General features: G+C 37.0%; 2 protein-coding genes across 2 annotated transcripts; both read left to right on the top strand.

Annotated features, from left to right (window-relative positions):
• The first annotated feature begins 728 nt into the window (after positions 1-728).
• LOC138893113 (uncharacterized) lies at positions 729-2,378 on the top strand. The gene is made up of 2 exons (XM_070176884.1): positions 729-1,113; positions 2,113-2,378. The coding sequence occupies exons 1-2, from the start codon at positions 729-731 to the stop codon at positions 2,376-2,378; spliced, it is 651 nt and encodes a 216-aa protein (XP_070032985.1).
• Positions 2,379-19,097: 16,719 nt separating this feature from the next.
• Positions 19,098-20,431, top strand: LOC138893112 (uncharacterized). Its single transcript, XM_070176883.1, has 3 exons — positions 19,098-19,240; positions 19,336-19,544; positions 20,067-20,431. Exons 1-3 carry the CDS (start codon positions 19,098-19,100, stop codon positions 20,429-20,431), a joined length of 717 nt encoding a protein of 238 aa, XP_070032984.1.
• Positions 20,432-20,607: the final 176 nt, after the last annotated feature.

Here is a 20,607-nt window from a genome sequence, read left to right as displayed (position 1 = left end):
CATACAAATTCGTTAATTGAACTTGCGACGCATACAAACGCATACACATCTCTCTAATTCAACTTGCAAGCATACAAACGCAATAGGTACGCATCATCTTCTTCGTTCTTTCTTTGGTTTCTCTCCTAATTCATCTCTCTTCTCTGTCTCAATGGTAGCAACAAGTAGGTTTTGCAATTTCAAATATCATACATGTAAAAGCCTGGGGTTTAGGGCTGTCGTTCTTGGTAGTTGTACTGGTTGCGAGATGATAAACTATAATTCCCTTCATCTCGTCAAATTTTGGGAGGGTAGTCGCATTACCCAACTGATAGAATGAACTAGGCACACTTGTTGCATATCACATGTTCGACGAATTGTCCATGAGGAGAATTTAGGCGTCGGTGAAGTCTGAGTAACCGAGCAACATTGGTATATGCTTGAGAATAGGTGTGGGGTCGAGTGAGGCGCTATGTGAAATTGACCGTGGTTAGTGAGCGTCGCTAGGATAGACCTCATGTTGAGCATAACGATATCTATATAGCGCAAGGCTTTTGTATAAAATTGAAGAGAGTTATCACATACTTGCTGAAAGCCATGAGCTATAATTCCATGAAGTATTGAATGGCGGACGCTATAATTACGAATAATTGGAAGTGCAAGCTGTTGCAACGGCTTTAAAGCTGAACTTCACTGTTTCATATGCTAACTGTTGATTTCTTTGCATTGCAGGTACTTAGATTTGTAAAATGACAGCAACAAGTAAACCGTCAAAGCAACAAGACAAAGATGGTAACAATCAACCGCCCAAAAAGCCTACCAGAAGGGCAGCAGGTGGCCCAAATCCACAGAGAAAAAAGAAGCGGACGGAGAAGGAAATAGAACTACTGCCTAGGCAGTTAAGTGATGATTCAGAGCAAGAGGAAGAGGATACATTAGTCAGGAGAACAGTGAAGAAGGGTATTACACCAAGCAAAGGAATAGAGATAAGAGAGCCTGTGACATACCAAAGAAAAGCCTCCAAAAAGAGTGATCCGACTGATAAAGGGAAGGAGAAGATTACTACAGAATCTGAGTCCGAATCCGATTCGGATAATGACCTCCTACATGCCGACATGAGTGATGAAGACGAGGGTGAACCCATAGACCGAGTTGATTGGGAGAAAAACTTTGTTAATGAGAAGGCATTCCGAGCCTATAAGAAGATATTGTTTTCAAAGAAGTATATTCCGGAAAAGCCGATCAACATCGGAACACTTAAGAAAAAGTACTCAGAGTTTCTAAAATCAATTCGAGAGGTGCAATAATGGGGACCCATCTTGAAAGGTCACGGCAAAGCCAACCTCACCATTGTTAGAGAGCTTTACGCCAATTGGCGTCACACCAAGGGCAACATTGTGCGAGTAAGAGGGGTAGATATTAATGTGTTAGCTGAAGCTCTGAATAACTTCTTAAGGGTGCCACACACACTTACAGATAGGTTTGACTCCATATGCAAAACACCTGATTATGCACACATTAAGTCTGTCCTATGCCCTACCAGGAAGGATGCAGAGTGGAAGCATGGGAGTATGGAGTACCATTCTATAGCCAAGGAATTCATGAGTGCGTTAGCACGTGTGGCTCTAAATTTCATAGGTAACCGCCTGATGCCATGCCAACACAAAACTGATGTCCCTCGTCACCGCGCACTAGTATTATATGCTTTATTAGAGGGGATACCGCTCAACTTAGGAGCCATCATGCATGATCAAATGAAGTGCACCAGGATGAATTACAAGTGGAGGATGTTCTTTGCTAATACCCTATCAGCTTTCTTGACAGAGATGGGAGTACTATGGGACAAGGAGAATGACGACATTGAGGCTAAAGCTCCAGGACCATACGATGTCACTCATGTTCTAGAGCCGAACAAGGGAAGGTCTTATAAGCTCACCATTCAACAATTATTTGAGCAGATGCAAGCAGATATGCAAGAGAACAGAGTTGAGCTGATAGCGACTCGTGTCGAGTTCAGTGCCACCAGGGATGAGTTGAGATAGACTCGTGCGGATCTAAGCCGAGTTCAGACCGAGCAGGCCACGATGATGAAGGAGATATCATTACTCCTCAGAGCTCTGGTTCAATGTGCAGGTACAGACATCTCACAGCTGATTGCATCATCCACTACCGGACCATCCACTCTTGTTCCTCCTATAGTCACTGAGGCTCCACACAACAGGCCTACTGAAGTCCCTGTAATACCTGCTACAGAATCAGCTCCAGTTGTTGATGATAGGACAATGACAGCTCTCCCTATGCGTGAAGATGATGTTGAAAGGCCGAAGGGGATCCTGATGGAAGCTATGGATGCAGATGCTCTTCCACAGACTGCGGAAGAGCCCTCCACCTTGACTTGAGGGAGTTCTTCTCACCCTACTCTACCTTGTTTGTGTGCATTGGGGACAACGCACAGTCCTAAGTGTGGGGTGGGGGCTATTCATATTTTGTTGTATGGATGAATGTACTAAAATATTCACTGGTTTAATGGCATATAATAGCAGTAAATTCATCTATATGGAGTAACTCTCAGTTTATTCTCGTAGTTAATAAATAAAAAAATAAAATATATATATATATATATATATATATATATATATATATATATTTATTTATTTATTTTCTTTGTAGGTAGTAGTAATCCCCTGTGGTTTTTCTTTGTGCATCGATTCTTTTCCATGGGATGTATTTTGAACCGGGTAGAAATTTTTACTTTTAGAATAGATTAGAGTTAGAAAATAAATGGAGGAAGAAATATGAGATTCCGAGGGGGCTACTGACTTGTTTGATAGTAGCATAGTCAGGCTTTGGCATATGTAGGGCCTCTCCTATGTTTTGAAATTGATCATGAAGCCTTCATGTATTGGATAGCATGTTTGTGATACCTATGTCTCGTTTACATGACTTATGTTCACTTTGCGCTTAATGTTTAATATCTCGTGGCTTCGTGAATACTTGCATTGTTTGAGAGTCGGAATGTGACTGTCCTTAATGAGTCATGTGCCATGTGTGGTGAGAATTTTTGTGTAGTCCATGTATTGTACTTGTGTCTAGAACTTGCCCGGTATGTGAGTTGAAGCGAAATTTTAGGTGATGCTCGGTTTGAAAAAATGATTTTACGCTTTCTTTGATCTTTTTGAGCTTATTGCTTATCACAAATAAAATCAATCCCTAGTTAACCCTTTTGAGCCTGTAGACCTGTTATTTGGTACCCACATTACAAGCCTATACACTTTTTATTCTTAATTGACATTGTTTTGATCCTTTTACCTTTTAAAGCACTTTAATTGTTAGATGAGCACTAAAAGAAGTAAGAAGGGACTAAGTGTGGGGTGACTTTTGAGTGGAACCAATGAAAGAAAGAAGGGTGCACTTATTTTGGAAAATAATACACCACTAGCGGAAATTGAGAAGAAAAAAAAAAAAAAAAAGAGAAAGCTTTGTTGAATAAATTGTTGTCTTGTTCTTGCTAGTGGGTATGAATTAAAGTAGTGCTTAAAGAAAGAGGAAATATTGTTGGGGTGATATTATTTGTGAACTTGAAGTGGGGTTGAAGAATTTGCGCTTAAGTTATTTGGTGATGTGTTAAAGTGCTTGGGAGGTTGAGTCACTATTCCTAAAATATATACTACCCGTCCCTTAGCCCACATTACAACCATAAAAAAGTCCTAATTGATTTTAGATCGAGCGAGCTTACATTAGTAGAGATTTACATTAAGGGCACGCTTATGGTACCAATTACATGCATGTGACTTCTTTTGTGAGAGTGAGCGATTTTCGTTGATATATGAGCATGAGATTCGAATGTGTGGATTGATTTGACTTTCTTTGTTTTTGTGAGGGCACATGGTTTCAAGAGGGATAGGTAACATTATTAGACTTCTCTAGGATGTTGGGTGTTCAAGCCACGAATATATTGTGACAATGAGTCGTACATTGAGGCTAGGATTGTTATGAGCATGTTGACTTGTTTGAATATTTTTGAAGAAGGGCATAAGTAAAGGGAAGGGTATGTGATGCATAGCCTAAAGCTGAATTGTTGCAAATAACCACGGTCATAGGTGCAGTGTGCTTTGAATGATAAGAGCTTAATTTTGTTTCGTCTACTAGAGGATGGTTTGTTCGAGGACGAACAAAGGTTTAAGTGTGGGGTAGTGATGTTTGGCATATTTCGATATGTGTTGATGTTACTTTACCCATATTTTAACCACTTCTTGATGTTATTTGATCTTTAAAATTCCCAACATGGTTTAATTATTGGTTTTATGACTAATTAAGTTATGTGTAACGATTTAAGGTGTTTGGAGTGCAAAATATGAAGAAAAGGTGGTCTAGCCAGAGGAAGAAGGGTTGGATGCGTCGCATCCAACCTAGAAAAACATCATCTTTCGTGTACCCTTAGCAGTGAAGTCGGCCCATAGCGTCTGCCATAGCATCCGAAACTGGGAAGTAGAAGAGAAGGGTGGATGCATCGCATCCACCCTCGCATGCAAAATTGGGAAGTAGAAGAGAAGGTGGATGCGTCGCATCCACCCTCACATGCAAAGTTAAGAAATGGAGGACGAGGTGGATGCGTCGCATCCACCTTAGCATCAACCCCTGAAGCCGATTTGGGCTAGGGTTAGGAGAACTCTAGCCCACGACTTTTTGGGCAATATATAAAGCTTAAAAACGCTTTTTTTTTTGGACGGCGGGGAGGAAGATTGAAGAAGACAGAAGCTACAACCAAGTTCAAAAACCACAGAATTCGTCTGGAGTTCTTATTCTCTCTTTCTTTTATTGATTCTTATGCACTCTTATGAAATTTTGGGTGATTGCCTGAATATGAGTGGCTAAGAATCCTATTGTTCTAGGGTCATGGGTATACATGAATGTTGATTTTTGAAGTTTAATTTGACTACGTTGAGTTTATCATATTGGGTTGCTTATTTAATTCTATTTTTAATTATTTTGCTGAGTAGCTAACAGTGAAATACTATCTACGAATCTAGAGTTGAACTCGAAAGTGGGAACCCTAGATTGCATATAGAAGTAAATAGAGTAAGTTCTCATACCCGGGCATCGGGGAACGGATTCGCGATTAGGATAGAGATATACCTAATTGCCTTACTCGGTTGCAATACAGGAATTGTAAATGCGTTCTTGTTAAACTTAATTCCATAGACATATAGGTATTAAGTTAACTTGAATAGGTTTGTAAGAACTCGACAGATTCTTACAAGTGAAATTAACTCTGTGAATCAACAATTCCGATAAATCATTTAGTTATTTTAAACCAAGAATGCAACATGAATGTTAGATGACCCGTGACGCTGGAATAGTATATCCTATTGATTGTTATTCAAAACTATTTAAGTGTTGTGTTTATTTCTTAGCAATTCATTATTTGATAGTCTTTAGGTAGTAATTTAGAAAATTATATATTTTGTTAGAAATATCTTGAATCAATAAGCTATTCGAGTTTGAATTAGTCAAAAGTTAATCATAAGTCTTCGTGGGAACGATACTTTATTCACTACTTTATTACTTGACGACCACGTATACTTGCGTGAGTGTGTGAGGACCCGACAAGTTTTTGAGATGAGACACAGTAGAGAGAAAATTACATGTCGTAAGAAGATTATAGATTAGGTTTCTTGTGGATGAGAAAATGGGGTCAAACTGCAGGTGGTAAAATAGTTAAAGTTTACTTGAAACTGGGATGTCCCAGTTGTTTGAGTTTTGGGTTTATCCATAAATAGCAAACTCGTTTTTGTTTAATAATTATGGTTTCTAGCCCAATTTGCGTACACCTCGACTAATTTCATGGGATACTCACTACCTCCGGCCAGCATTGGTGCCACATAATAGAAAACTTTGTTATGTTGTAAGGTTAGGTAGTATTATGGTCTGGTACCAGGGGCATATATACCAAGTCTTAAGTGGTGTCCCGTGATACCGCTTCTTCAAATTTTTTTACTAGTTATGATATTGAGTATAAATATTAAGTATAACACCGCTTGTCATTAGAGTGATTAAGTTATTTGTTCACATCTTGATATCGCTTACCAAAGTTCGTGCTTATGCCCCTGCTTGGTGCATAACATGTTTCTGAGATTAGGTGCACTTGATTATTTCTCAATGAAAATTTTATGAATGTGGGAAAGTGAAAAGTGCATTGCTTCTCATATCATCGGGGATCGAACTTGTTCGTCCAATGTTCCCTAGCATAATAATTGAAATTTGCACAAAAGATAGTTCAAATGCATTGTATTGATTAAGTTACTTTATTTCTAGTCTCGTTGTTTTCTTAAGATATTTGCCATATGACATTTTTTTAATTGCATATGATATTTGCCCATGTTTCTTAAAATAATTCCAACATTTCCTGCATATGATATTTTCTTAATTGCTCAAAGAAACTGTATGTAGAATATTATTCTGTTTGGTCATCTGAAAATTATGGTGAATGGTCTTTGATGTTTCTGGTTTTGATAAGTCGCATTTGTTTAATAAAGCAACATGTGCTGCTATAACTTATAGGAGTAAAATTTATTGTTTCTATTTAATACTACGTGTTCTTTTCTCCTTTCTTTTTTTCCTATCACAAAATAAAAAGTAAAAACAAACGAATTTGTAGCTGCTTATTCATGTTTGCTATATTGAAAAATGATAAAATACATCGACAACCCTTTAAAATTGTTCACACTTTTTACTTAAACACTCTATTTTAAGTCTCTTCCATTTGAATACTTTAAAGTGCTGACATGACAACCTAAATGTTTCTCACATTTATCAAGCGCGTGAACTCATCCAATAAAGCAAACTCAACATACTTCTAGCCGGAAACTTAATAGCTTCTGTCGGAAATTTTTCCGATCAACTATTCTTTTAATTTTTTAATTTGTTCACACGATTCACCTTCAAATCTGGGCACACCACCATTCTCGCAACTTGGAACACCCGGAAAAAAATTTCGAAGTGTTTTAGGACCATTAAGAAGATTGGCAGGTACTAATTATATTAATTCGGGTATGAGCAAGACTAATACTATGAATGATATCAATTTATCATAATAATATATATATATATATATATATATATGAGGTGCATTAAGAATGGTTTATGGTCTAAGAAGAGTCCCAAGGCTAAGTCAAGTTGGAAATTATACGATGGGGTAAAGTTTTAAGTGTGTTCGCACAAGACCTAAATTCAAACGAGCATAACTCTCAATATATGAAGAGTTATATGGTGTATAACCTATCAAAAGAAAGGTCTATGTGTCTAGTTTCTAATTATTCAAACCGTTTGTCATTTGGAGATTCCTATGAAATGTTATTACCTTTTTACTAAATGGTAGCTGACAGCTATGCGAGCCTTGTGTAGCCTACGCAGCATAGTAGCGTAGCCTACACACCATTGCGTAGGCAAATCGAGTGGCTTCCAACTGAAGGGGGATAGAAGTCTACCCAGCGTAGCCTTTGTGTGTAGCCTACGCAGCTTCAAGGGGAATTTTAAAGGGGCTGAAACAAGGGATTTAGAGAGAGAAAATATTAGTTCTTCAACTTGAATTGATTTCTAGAGAGAAGGATGAGCTCTTCCACCAAGGATACACTTCAAGGTAAGTTGTTTTGGCACAAGGATGATTATATAATATCATTTAGTGATAACATTAATATTATTATGGATCAAATTCATAGGAAATGGATTGAATCTTCAAGAATACCAAAAAGAGGTAATTCCTTCACTTGAGCTTCATATATATGTCATATTGGAGTATGGGTAGCATGTTTAAGAGTTTTATTTGAAGTTATAATGGGATATTGAATGCCATTTCTGGGTAAAGATGGGTGATTGAGAGTATGATTATTGGGTGTAAGAGTATTATTTATACATACACGTACCAATAAGGTTTGTGAAAAGATTATTGAGTTCAAATGAGCAAAGATTAGGTTGAAAATAATAGAAATCTTCAAAGACTTTAATTGAAGATTTGGGGGTCGAGTTGATGTCGGAATTTAGTAATTTTGGTATGGTTAGACTCGTGGTTGAATGGACATTCATATTTCGTAACTTTCGTCGGATTCTGAGATGTAGGCCCCACGACCGATTTTTGAGTTAATTTCGGATTTTATTGAAAAATTTAATATTTTCATATGGGATTGATTCCTATAATTTGTGTTGACTGTATTAAATTATTTTTAGCTAGATTCGAACCATTCGGAGTTGGATAATCGAGGAAAATGTCTACTATTGGATTGAGATAGCGTGATTTGAGGTAAGTATCTTGCCTAATTTTGAGTGGGGGAATTACCCCTTAGGTATCGAGTCTTATGTGCCATTTGTGAAATGTGAAAAGCCGTGTACGCGAGGTGACGAGTACGTACTCGGACTTATATGTGCAAAATTGATTGGGTTAAAGTCTTAGGCATATTGTGTAGTAAATTGGATAATTGTTGGCATTTATTAAATCATATATTTGCCATGCCTCAATTCGCATTTGTTGAATTTATTTTTATATGACAATTTGATGTGGTTATTGCTTGTATATTTATGTGAATTCCGTGAGTTTGGTGATTTGATATTTTCCGGAAATAATTATATTATGGATTTTTCATCTGTAAATAATTAATGAAATAAGTTTAAACCGAAGCGTTATATAATTATCAAGAATTTGGATTAATGAAGGCATTGCCCTATACTGAGTATTTTCCATCTTTGTTGTTGTTTTGAGGTTTTATACACATTGTGTGGGGCCTTGGGTTATTTGTTGTGAAATTAATTGACTTTGTTATATCTTTGGAATTGGTTGTGGCCATTGGGCAAATTGTGATATGAATTGATTTTATTATGTTGCCGTGATAATATTCCGTGTAAATTGTTGTGTTATTTGAGTTATTATTTTGAGGATATAAGGTTGGCATTTAACTGTTGATATTATGTGGGTATAAGAGTGACATTTCACTGTTGTTATGTGTGTTGGGATATTGTCTGGGCGGAGCGATAAGAATGGCTATAGGAGCGATAAGGGTGGCTATTGATATTGTCAGGACGGAGGGATAAGAGAGGCTATTATAGGAGTGATAAGGGTGGCTATATGAGAGATAAAGGTGGCTATTGTCAAGGATGATATGTGATGATGTGTGGTTATTGCGTCGGTAATTTTCATGTGATGTTATGATTTTCTTTGTGTTTATTTTTATACCTTGTACAATTTGTCTTGTTGTTGGTAAATTGATAATAGTCTGATCGATGTTGAAATTGGGAGCATGTGGTTATTGCCAGGCAGATTATGAAATAAAATGTGGGCACGAGGTGCCGTGGGTAAATAATGATGATATTAGCACGTGGACTGTCCGAGCAGTTGTGATATGAAATGTGGGCACGAAGTGACGTGAGTAAATAATGATGATATTGGCACGTGAATTGTCCGTGCAGTTGTGATATAAAATGTGGGCATGAGGTGTCGTGGTTAAATGATTATGATATTTGGCACGTGAGTTGTCCGTGCGGTTGTGATAAAAAAATTAGCACGAGGTTCCGTGGAAATATGAAAGTGGGTTGAGACCCGTATTTTATGATTTTGAAATGCTGTATCACAGGGTGACTTTTATTCGAAAGAGATTTATTTGAAAGATAATTATTTGAATGAATTATATTAGAAAGAGATTTGAAAGAGATTTATTTGAAAGTATTATATCGTGAAGATTTCTATTTGAAAACATATAGGCTAAAGATTTATATTGGAAGGACTTGATTAATTGGTTGTACTTGTATTCATTATTTGTTGCGCAATATTTATGGTGTTCTTGTCGCCCTGCTGTGTATATCACTGGTTGATTATTGTTGCCCTGTTGTGTATATCACTGAAGATTTCCTATTATTTTTGTATACTATATTGCACAGGTTATTAGACTAGTGAGTGTCTCGACTGTATCTCGTCACTACTCCACTGAGGTTAGTCTTGATACTTACTAGGTATCGACCGTAGTATACTCATACTATATTTCTGCACATTTTTGTGCAGAGCCAGGTATTGGAGCTATCGGACTCGGACAGAGTTAAAGTGTAATCGCAAGAATTCAAGGTAGAGTTGTTTGGTCGTCGCAGTCCCTTGAAGTTTTTCCATTTTATTGTACTTAATTATTAATCAAACAGTATTGAGTATTCGGTCATTGAGATCATTTCATGTATTCAATTAGAGTTCGTGACTCAGTATTACCAGTCTTGGGAGGTTGTTATATTTGTAATTATTTCCGTTGTTGGTTTATATATATATAAAAAAATATGGCTTGAATTGTTATTATAATCGGCTTACCTAGTCCTACAGACTAAGTGTTATCACGACGTATGTGGCGGAATTTTGGGTCGTGACACAACCACCACAAACTATTCATTTTTTTCTCGTTTTTAAGATCCAATTGGCCGTTGCAATTGTGGCCGGAAAAGTAGCATTTCTATCATATTTTGTTTCTTCTTCCTCGAATTTTCAGATCTGAAAGCTTTTGATTTCCTTCTTTTATATTCATTTTGTTTCAATCTAATGATATGAGTTGGTCCAGTTAAATTTCCAGATTAGTTATTGTAGTTGCTAATACGTATTTTAGTTGAAGCCAATTTGTATTTTAGTTGAAGATTTAATCATTGTAATAGCTGGTTAGTTAAGGTCACATGTGTTGATATTTAATTTTTCACTCTTATATATATATATATATATATATATATATATATATACTTTTAAAATAGTGCATATGCATCATCATTTGATTTACAAGCATGCACAAGTATTTTTCATAATTTTTAAAAGGCTTTAAATTAATTTATTTCTGCATTTTATTATATAAATATCCAATAATTATCCTCCAAATTATTTTTGTAATGATTTAATCAGCTAAACTTATTATTTACACTCATATTATGTTTTAGATATTTTTAGTACATTCGTTATAATTACATTTGCATTTTTAAAGGCTAAATTGCATATTTTGCAATAATAGCCCATATGTACTTATAATTACATTATTTATGCAAAAAATAACCTTTTATATTTTTATAGTGTTAAATAATAGTTTTTAATCATTTTTATACACAAATGATATATATATATATATATTTTTTATAAATTATTTATTTATTAAATTGGGTATTTAAAATCTGGCCCTAATTCTACAATTAATTTCAAACCTAAAACTACCCAAACCAGCCCAATTACCTAAGCCCAATACCCTAGCCCAATATCCTTACCCACTCAATTAAACCCGACCCAACCTTGCCTAAATCTCAACCGTTGATCACAAATGATCAACGGCTCATAAACGACCCCTCACTTTCCATATATCCCCTCCTCTCTACTCTAACCCTCATTTTCCAAAACCCGTCGCCTCACTTCCCCTCCTCTAATGAACTCTAATCTCGCCGCCTCTCCAAAACTCCCCCCCCCCCAATCCCGTCTATAAGGGGATTTTCTTTCCATTTACCTACCATATCGAGATATTTCCTTTATTTTGTGATATTTTATGGAATAACTTAGTACTTGCCTAAACATGGCAAGTACCCCACTGTGATTCTGTCCTAATCGATTTTCACCTCTTGAATCTGGACGATATTAGGTCCATATACGTTTATTTGTACCATGTGAGCCCGATTTGTTCGTATCTCGCAGATTCGCACTTAACCCTAAGGTTAGGGTTTTCATATTCTCTTTTGATTCGAATCAAAACCGGTTCAAGCTTTGATTTTTAGCATTATTTCGTCATTAGTTACCCTATTATGTGTGAATCTGTCTATTTTTGTCGATTGTTTTTACTTACCCTAAATTAGGGTTTCAGATATTTAATTAAACCAAATCTGGTTCGATACTGTGCTTCTTTTGAATAATTTCCTGTCTATGTTCATTGTATGCATTATGTGATGCTTTGCCTTATTTTTCTTCCGATTTTGTATATTTTTACCTAAAATTTAGGGTTTCAACTTTACTGATTTAAATACTTGCCCTTTTTGGTGTTTAAATTAACTATTTTCATGTTTATGTTCTAATCTCTACACTATTTAAACCCCTCCCCACTCCCCTTTGAAAAAAGTTTTTAAGGAAAAAAGCTCGAAAAATCTTTAACTACTAAGAACTAAAGCTGTCTGTTTCCACTATTAAGTAATACTGTTTTGTATTCTGATTCCTGGCCGGCTGAAAGCCAAGGCCAGAAATTTCCGAGTTCTTGCTTCTGTTTGGTACACCGTTGGATCCTTTTCTCCCTTGTTTCATCTCAACTGGTGAGTTATTAGACCCCTTGCTGTTTCATTTTGATTTCTTTTAATGTGTTAGTTCAATTAACCTATGCTATCCTAGATGTTATTACATTATGGTTTGAGACATGCTTAAACTTATTTTGAGTTGATTAGATAGATTCTGTTTAAACTTTATGTCATTGATGACTATCTCTTGAAGTTAAGTTTGTTATGAACCTGTTTGTACACATGCTCTCATACCTTTTTCATGTGGACTAGTTAACCATGTATAGATGTATGCATTAACAGAATTATAAGTCTGTTTGTTGAACCTGCTATAATGTGACCTGTTTGATTTTGTTTTCATCATATTTTGACACCTCTAATAACTGCCTTAATTAGCTTTTAACATGTCCTGATCTAGTGCTAATTAATGTGATTCCTTCCTATGACACTAGTGTTTGCACTTAGCCTAATCTGGATCCTCTGTTATCACTATGAATATGTTGTATAACTTGTCTTGTTAGCATGTGACTGAACTTATTTCCCTAAAACTTGATTAAGTCTGCTTAGGATTAAGCATGTCTACTATCTGTTTGTATATGTTCAATATAGTGACTTTGTCCTTAAGTGGATTCCCTAATTCATTCTACTCCTTTCTATTCCTTTACTATATGGTCCTTTAGAATTCTTATTCTGAGCCGGATGAAAGCCAATGCTATTTAAGTTCTGTCTTTTGACCTCCCTAGTGTGAGCACTGCTCAGGGTCCATGTGATACCCTTTGTGAACTCTGACACACTAGGACCTGGTCCCTGATCTTTCCTTGAATTGTTTATGATCAATCTCTCTAGTGTGAGCACTGCCCTGGGTTCTTGAAGCCCTTGGGAACTCTGACACACTAGGGATTTGGGTTTTGTATGCTCAGCCTTGATATATGGGTGAATCACTCAACAACTGGTTATTTTGTATCTATGAACATGGACTTTGGAGCTATTTTGAGTGGAAGGCCTGGCCTGTCCAGCTGTATTTGGCCCTGTTGTAGGCTCCCTATAGTTATACTTATTCTGTAATTCATTACATTAAATTTTGGTATGTAATAATTATTTGTAATAATAATTCTGGGGTGTTAGTGAAATGGGAAGGGGTTCTTATTTTACATTTGCAACAAGGTTGGGTAGAAATCCTGCCTATAGGTTCAGTACTGTATTTTTAAATATTGTATGTTAGCAATCATGCTTATAGGTGCCTTATTATGTTCAGTCATTATGTGCTAGCAACCATGGCCATAGGTTCAATGCTTGGTTCAATCATGTTCTGCTAGATATCATGCTTATAGAAAATGGTGTGATCCAATATGTGTGCAAATTCATGTTTACATATTGTTCTGTTCAAATTGTAGAAATTATGCCTATAGAATCTAAAACTTGATCAAACTGTAGAAAACATACCTATAGGTTCGAACCAAGTTAATTTCTGCCCGTTTATTCATGAGTTTCCAAATACTGTGTTGTTGCCCTCACTAGAAAGCATGCCTATAGGATTAAACCAAGTAATTTTGGATACGTTTCTGTGACTTGCCACTATTTATTATCGCGTGAAACACCTAGATACCATGTTAGTAGGTTTAATCTCATTATGCTAAAAATCAGTAGGCAAATTTATGTAGGTCTTGGTAATCGTATTAAGAAACTAGCTTTTGCGTATAACTGTCTGCGTATTCGTTCAGTATCACATAGAGATCCTGCCTATAGGATTCTGCGATTTTGCAATTAATAAAACCTGTTAGTGCTAATCAGTTTGGCTTGCATTTGATATCTAAATTCGGAGGGTAACTTGAGCTCATACTTGTTTCTATTTGAAAGTCCTAACTATTTTTGTATGTCGCCTAGTTTTCTCCTTTTGAGCAACCTAAATTAAGGTCTAGACCTACCCTGAAATAGAGGTCCAAATGCCTCCTGGACCATAGGCATGGGACGGGTAGTGCACGCATAGGGTATGACTTAGAATCAAATAGAGCGCTTTAGGTAAACAACTTAAAGATAGTAATCAGATAGCATGAGATGATAGTCTGTACCCGCTGAATAATATGAGTAACACCCCGTCTTGAGGGAGTTACGAAGTATTATTTATGTCGCACGGGGTGATCATTTAGGCTAAAAAAACTTAGGACCCCTTATTCCTGTTAAAATAATTCTTTCTTTATCTACTGTTTTTTTTTTCTTCTCTCTTAGACTAATTCACATGATTTGAGTTCGTCCGAGACCCACCATTATGGACCTCGAGGAGTGCCTAACAGCTTCTCCTCGAGGTAATTTGAGTCCTTACCCGATCTTTGGTGACGCAAACTAGTAAACCCGAGTCATTTGCAATAGGTGCCCTAACACACCTTAATCTGTTTGGTGGCGACTCTATCTTTTAATAACCCTTCCTCCTTCTAAAAGAGTTTTCAACGTCAAAACCCGATTTCGCGAGAAAAAGGGGCGCGACAACGTGCAGCATGTGACTTCTGGTACAACTATGAAGAAGTTAGTTATAACTAACTTCCGGATTCCTTTTCTCTTCCCAACTATTTGCATATACGTAAGCAATGGATTTAATTGTACATTTCATTCAAAGAATTTAACCAATAAGAATATCTGTTATCTCTCTCAGTTCTTCTTCCATTATTATTCTTCTTCTTCTTCTCCATTAAGCTCAAACTATTCAGAAGCAATTTTGCACATTTGCTTCTTATGTTTTGCTTATTCTCTTTCTAATTCTATATAGTGCGTATCGTTGGTATCAGAGTAGTGTTCCACCAACCTGCTACCATGGGTGATCACAACACTCGTATGCAAGAGTTACGAAGAGAGGTTGATTCTTTGAAGGGAGCGATAGAAGGTGTGGCTGGTTCTATCGCAGATCTGCAGCAAACAGTAGATGCAAAGGTTGCACAGGAGATGGAAGAAATCAAGAGATTAATGACAGGGATTTGAACCCTCCAATAGTTCAAAACCTTCCTGTTAATTGAGAAAACCATGTGGATAATAATGATGTTCCTGGAGAATGGGTATAGGGTTAATAACCTAGATGGCCACTATCAAATAACAGCTCGAAACTACCAAGTTGATTTCCTAAAATTTGATGGCTATAGGTTGAAGGATTGGCTCTACCGTTGTGAACAGTTCTTTGATGTGGATGAAACACCTGAGGATGCTAAGGTGAAATTGGCTTCCTGCAAACTAGAAGTGAAGGCCTTACAGTGGCATCAGTCCTATATGTAGCATAGGGTCACAAAGGAATGGCCAAGATGGGGTGAATATGTCAGACAATTGTATGCGAGATTTGGGTCAGAACTATTCGATGACCCAATGGGTTACTTCAAGGAACTTCATCAGGTAACTACTGTCCAAGATTATGTAGATGATTTTGATGATTACTTACAAGAGTAGAACTTTCTGAAGATTATGTTGTGAGTTATTTTGTAAGGGGGCTTAAACCAGAGATTAGGTTAGCTGTCAAAATGCTAGGCCCTAGATCTTTAGCTAAAGTTGTAAGCTTAACTAGAATTCAAGAACAAACTCTAATTGTTCAGAAATAAATTTTTTCTAACCCTTCCCCTCAGAATCCCAGAACTAATAACAAATTTGGTCCTCATGTTCCTACCTTTTCTTTTGGATCCTCCCAGCTTGCTAAACAATCCCAAAACTTTCCTAGATCCCAAAGAACCACTCATAGCAATCCCCTGTCCAAACCAAATAGCAACCCAAATGTTAAACCAAACTTTAAATATGCTAAACTATTAACACCTACTGAAATTGATGAAAGGAGAAGTAAGGGATTATGTTTCAACTGTGATGAGAAATACACCTATGGTCATGTTTGTAAGAATAGAAGGCAGTTGTTTTCTAAGAAAATAGAGAAAAGTTGTGAAGAAATAAGAGAGTTAGAGGATGAGGATGTAATACTAGAACCTGATGAGTTCTTAACAATGGTTGGCCACGGATTTGAGACTGATGTAAGGCTCAATTCTTCCTCATGTCTCAGTTCATGCTATGAATGCCTTGGATGACTTTAGATGCATGAGAGTCATAGTATCTGTCAAAGGCAAGGTTATTCATGTGTTGATTTATACTGACAGCACCCATAACTTTTTGGATCTCAATACTACTAAGAAATTAGGGTGTGTCTTGATTGCCATAGCACCCTTTGATGTATCTGTAGTTGGTGGAAAAAAGATGCAAAGCCATTATGTGTGTAAGAAGTTGAACTGGAAAATACAAGGGGTTACATTTGATTCTGATATGCTCATCCTGCCTATTGGAGGGTGCAACATGGTTCTAGGGATACAATGGTTGATCACCTTGGGTGATATTATGTGGAATTTCAAGAAACTTAAAATGGAGTTTAGTGTCTTAGGACATAAGATATCATTGAGGGGAATGCAACCAGCTGCTGTTAAAATGATTTAGCAACATAGCATGGAGAAATTACTAGCTAAACCAGCTGAACTTTGCATGATATCTGTAGGAATTTTTAAGGGTGAATAGCAAGATGAAGTTGAAGTTGGTGCCAGTTTGTTTTCAATGAATGGACACACTGGTCTGCCAGAGGATATGCAGGAGTTGCAAACTATTCTGCAACAATATGAAGATTTATTTAAAGTACCTAAGGAGTTACCTCCACTCCAGGACCATGACCACAAAATTACACTAAAGGATGGCACTTCACCTGTCAATATCAGACCCTACAGATACCATGCAGTACAAAAGGATGAGATTGAGAAGATGATAGATGAGATGTTGGAATCAGGGGTGATAATACCAAATACCAGCCCTTACTCTTCAACCATTGTAATGGTGAAAAGGAAGGATGGCTCTTGGAGGATGTGTGTGGACTATAGAGAACTGAACAACCACATTGTGAAGGATAAGTTTCCTATCCCTGTGATTAAAGAGTTGCTAGATGAGCTCCATAGTGCTAAGTATTTTTCCAAGCTAGACCTCAGGTCTGGCTACCATCAAATTAGAATGTTTGAGCCTGATATTCCCAAGATAACATTCAAAACACATCATGGTCATTATGAGTTCACTATTATGCCATTTGGCTTAATTAATGCTCCTTCAACTTTTCAAAGTTTTATGAATAAGATCTTTCATTCTCACTTGAGGAAGTTCATCTTAGTCTTCTTTGGTGATATTCTCATCTACAACCCCAACTGGCAAGACCATATGATTCACTTAAAAGAGGCTTTCAACATCTTGAGAACCAATGTTTTGTTTGTAAAGAAGAGTAAGTGTACCGTTGGGGTCAGACAAATTGATTATTTAGGTCATGTGATCTCTGAAGAAGGGGTCTCCATGGACAGACAAAAGGTGGAGTCTGTAGTCAGCTGGCCTCAACCAACCACTCTCAAAATTTTCAGGGGATTCCTCGGATTAGTTGGATACTACAGAAGATTTATCCAAGTTATTTTGCATCATTGCAAGACCACTCAATGATCTGCTGATAGGGATGGCAAACGATGTGGTGCGGTTGCGGGACAACCCCGCAAGGATTTTAACCCGCCCCGCATAGCATTTTCACCCGCGTTCACCCGCCCCACACCAACACCCGCATCCACCAGCCCCGTCCTGCCCTGCCCCGCCCCACCCCACATAAGTTTTTTTCTTTATTTTGTTACTTTTTTTTTTAGATTTTTGATGAAATTTTCAGTTTAATAAAAATAAATACAAGATCTTTTGTTGATCATGTACTGAATTCGTCAATTAGGAAAAACTAAGTTTTTGTTGCTCATTGTAAAAATCGCAAATCACCCCTTAGTATTTTATATTATTACTGTTTCTATTGATATTAACTCTCTCTATATTACCATCCCCTTTTCTCCACCTCTGTATCTTATCATTCACGATATATTAATTCCAATGAAATATAGTGCTGGAATCTTGAATTTGGTTTATCAACATTCTATGATTTTCACTTCCATTTGTTCAATTTTCTTGTCATTGATTTTAGAAACGTGAGTTTTTGGCATCAAATATTGTGAAGTGGATATACTTATCTGTAATTATATGTTTAGGCATGGTTGAGAAGATGAAGCGCTGAGATGACTATAGAGGCATAAATGTATAGAAAAATTGCTTAAACTCGCGTAAACTCGCAACCTGCCCCACATTAGTTTATTAAAAATTACCTCAACCTGCCATGCACCCGCGCCCGCCCAAGCTAAAACTCGCACCGCCCCGTTTGCCATCCCTATCTGCTTAAGAGGGACATCTTCAAGTGGAATGATGCAACTGCACATGCCTTTGAGGAGCTCAAAAGAGCAATTAATTCAGCTCATGTCTTAGCTCTTCCAGACTTTTCCAAAGAGTTTGTGGTGGAAATATATGCTTTACGTAGTGGAATTGGTGCTGTGTTGACTCACCACAACAAACCTATAGCATTCTTTAGCCAAGGTCTGTCTGACAGGAACAAGGCCATTTCAGTCTATGAGAGGGAAATGTTAGCACTTGTTACTGCTGTGCAAAAGTGGAGGCCATATCTATTGGGAAGGCAATTTACTATCAAAACTGATTACCACAACTTGAAGTATTTGCTGGAACAAAAGATCACTATTCTTAGTCAACAAAAATGGCTAGTGAAATTACTTGGTTATGACTACACTATTTCTTATAAGAAGGGAAAATATAATATAGTTATAGATGCTTTGTCTAGAAAGCAGGAGCCTATTCAACTATTCAGCATTTCTAGTGTGCAATCTCAGTTATTGGAAGTTGTCAAAGACTCATGAAACCAAGATGTTAAGCTGCAACAGCTAGTTCAATCCATCCAAGCAATCAAAAACTCCTAACCATATTATAAGTATCAAGGTGGTATCCTAAGCAGAAAGGGCAAGATGATGGTTGGCAATGTATCGGAACTTAGGAAAGATTTGATATCTTTCTATCATGACAGTCCAAATGGTGGTCACTCTGATATTACATCAACTTTGCAGAGGCTCAAACAAGAATTTTACTGGAAAAAGATGAAACAAGATGTGTATTCCTATATTAGATGTTGTGATGTCTGTCAGAAGTGTAAAGGTGAAAATATTGCCTACCCTGGCTTGCTAAAACCTTTGCTATCCCTAACAGGATTTGGAAAGATATTTCTATGCACTTCATTGAAGGTCTTCCCAAGGCAGCTGGCAAGGAAGCAATCTTTGTTGTGGTGGATAGGCTAAGCAAGTCAGCTCACTTTATGGCTCTCAAGCATCCTTACTCACCATTGGATGTTGCACAGCTGCTCATGGATGGTGTATTCAAGCTGCATGGAATGCCTGAAACTGTTGTCTCTTATAGAGGTGCTATTTTTAGTAGTAAATTATGGAAGGAATTATTTAAACTACAGAAGATGTCTCTCTTGACTTCCACCTCCTACCACCCACAAATCGAGGGACAGATAGAGATGGTCAACAAATGTTTGGGGTGTTACTTGAGGTGTATGACCTTTGAGAAGCCAAAGGAGTGGCCCCGGTGGTTATCACTAGCTGAATGGTGGTACAACACTACCTTTCACTTTGCTATTAGCATGACTCCATATGAGGTTGTCTATGTTCAGATCTCACTTGTGAGAAATTATTAGGCTTGTTGTTATTATTGTATGGCCAGAAACCACCCCCTCTACTGCCTTACATGGCCTTTGACTCACAACTTTATCTTGTGGATAGAAGCCTATAAACTAGAGAATCAACACTAAGGTGCCTCAAATTCCACCTACAAAGAGCTCAAAACAGAATGAAAACTTAGGCTAACAAGGAAGAACTGACAGATCCTTCTTTGTAGGAGATTGGGTGTACATTAAGCTGACAGATCCTTCTCTGTAGGAGATTGGGTGCACATTAAGCTGCAACTTTACAGGCAACTGTCTCTAAAGTCCCACAATTTTCAAAAACTATCTGCTAAGTTCTTTGGTCCATTTCAAATCCTTGTAAGGGTAGGAGCCGTGGCTTACACTCTGAACTTACTTAAGGATTCTAAGATTCATCCCACTTTTCATGTGTCTCAACTCAAGAAGAAATTGGAATCACATACAATTGTTGTCACACTGCCTATAGTTCACTTAGAGGCAGGTCATGTTCTAATGGTCCCTGAAGCAATCATTGATAGGAGGTTGATAAAAAAGAATGTCAAACTTGAATCTCAACTATTGGTTAAATGGCTCCATGCTGCTGAAGAGGACTGCACATAGGAAGATTATGAGTCATTTTGCTAAAAATTTCTCGATTTCAATCCTAGAGGACAAGGATTGTCTCAAGGGGGAGTATTGATATGATTAACCTAGTTAGATTTTCAGATTAGCTATTTTAGTTGCTAATTCGTATTTTAGTTGAAGCCAATTAGTATTTTAGTTGAAGATTTAATCAT

Source organism: Nicotiana tomentosiformis, chromosome 5 (genome assembly GCF_000390325.3).
Source record: "Nicotiana tomentosiformis chromosome 5, ASM39032v3, whole genome shotgun sequence".
Lineage (NCBI taxonomy): Eukaryota > Viridiplantae > Streptophyta > Magnoliopsida > Solanales > Solanaceae > Nicotiana > Nicotiana tomentosiformis.
Note: the sequence above shows the minus strand (reverse complement) of the source record. Positions and strands in the feature narration are given on the sequence as shown.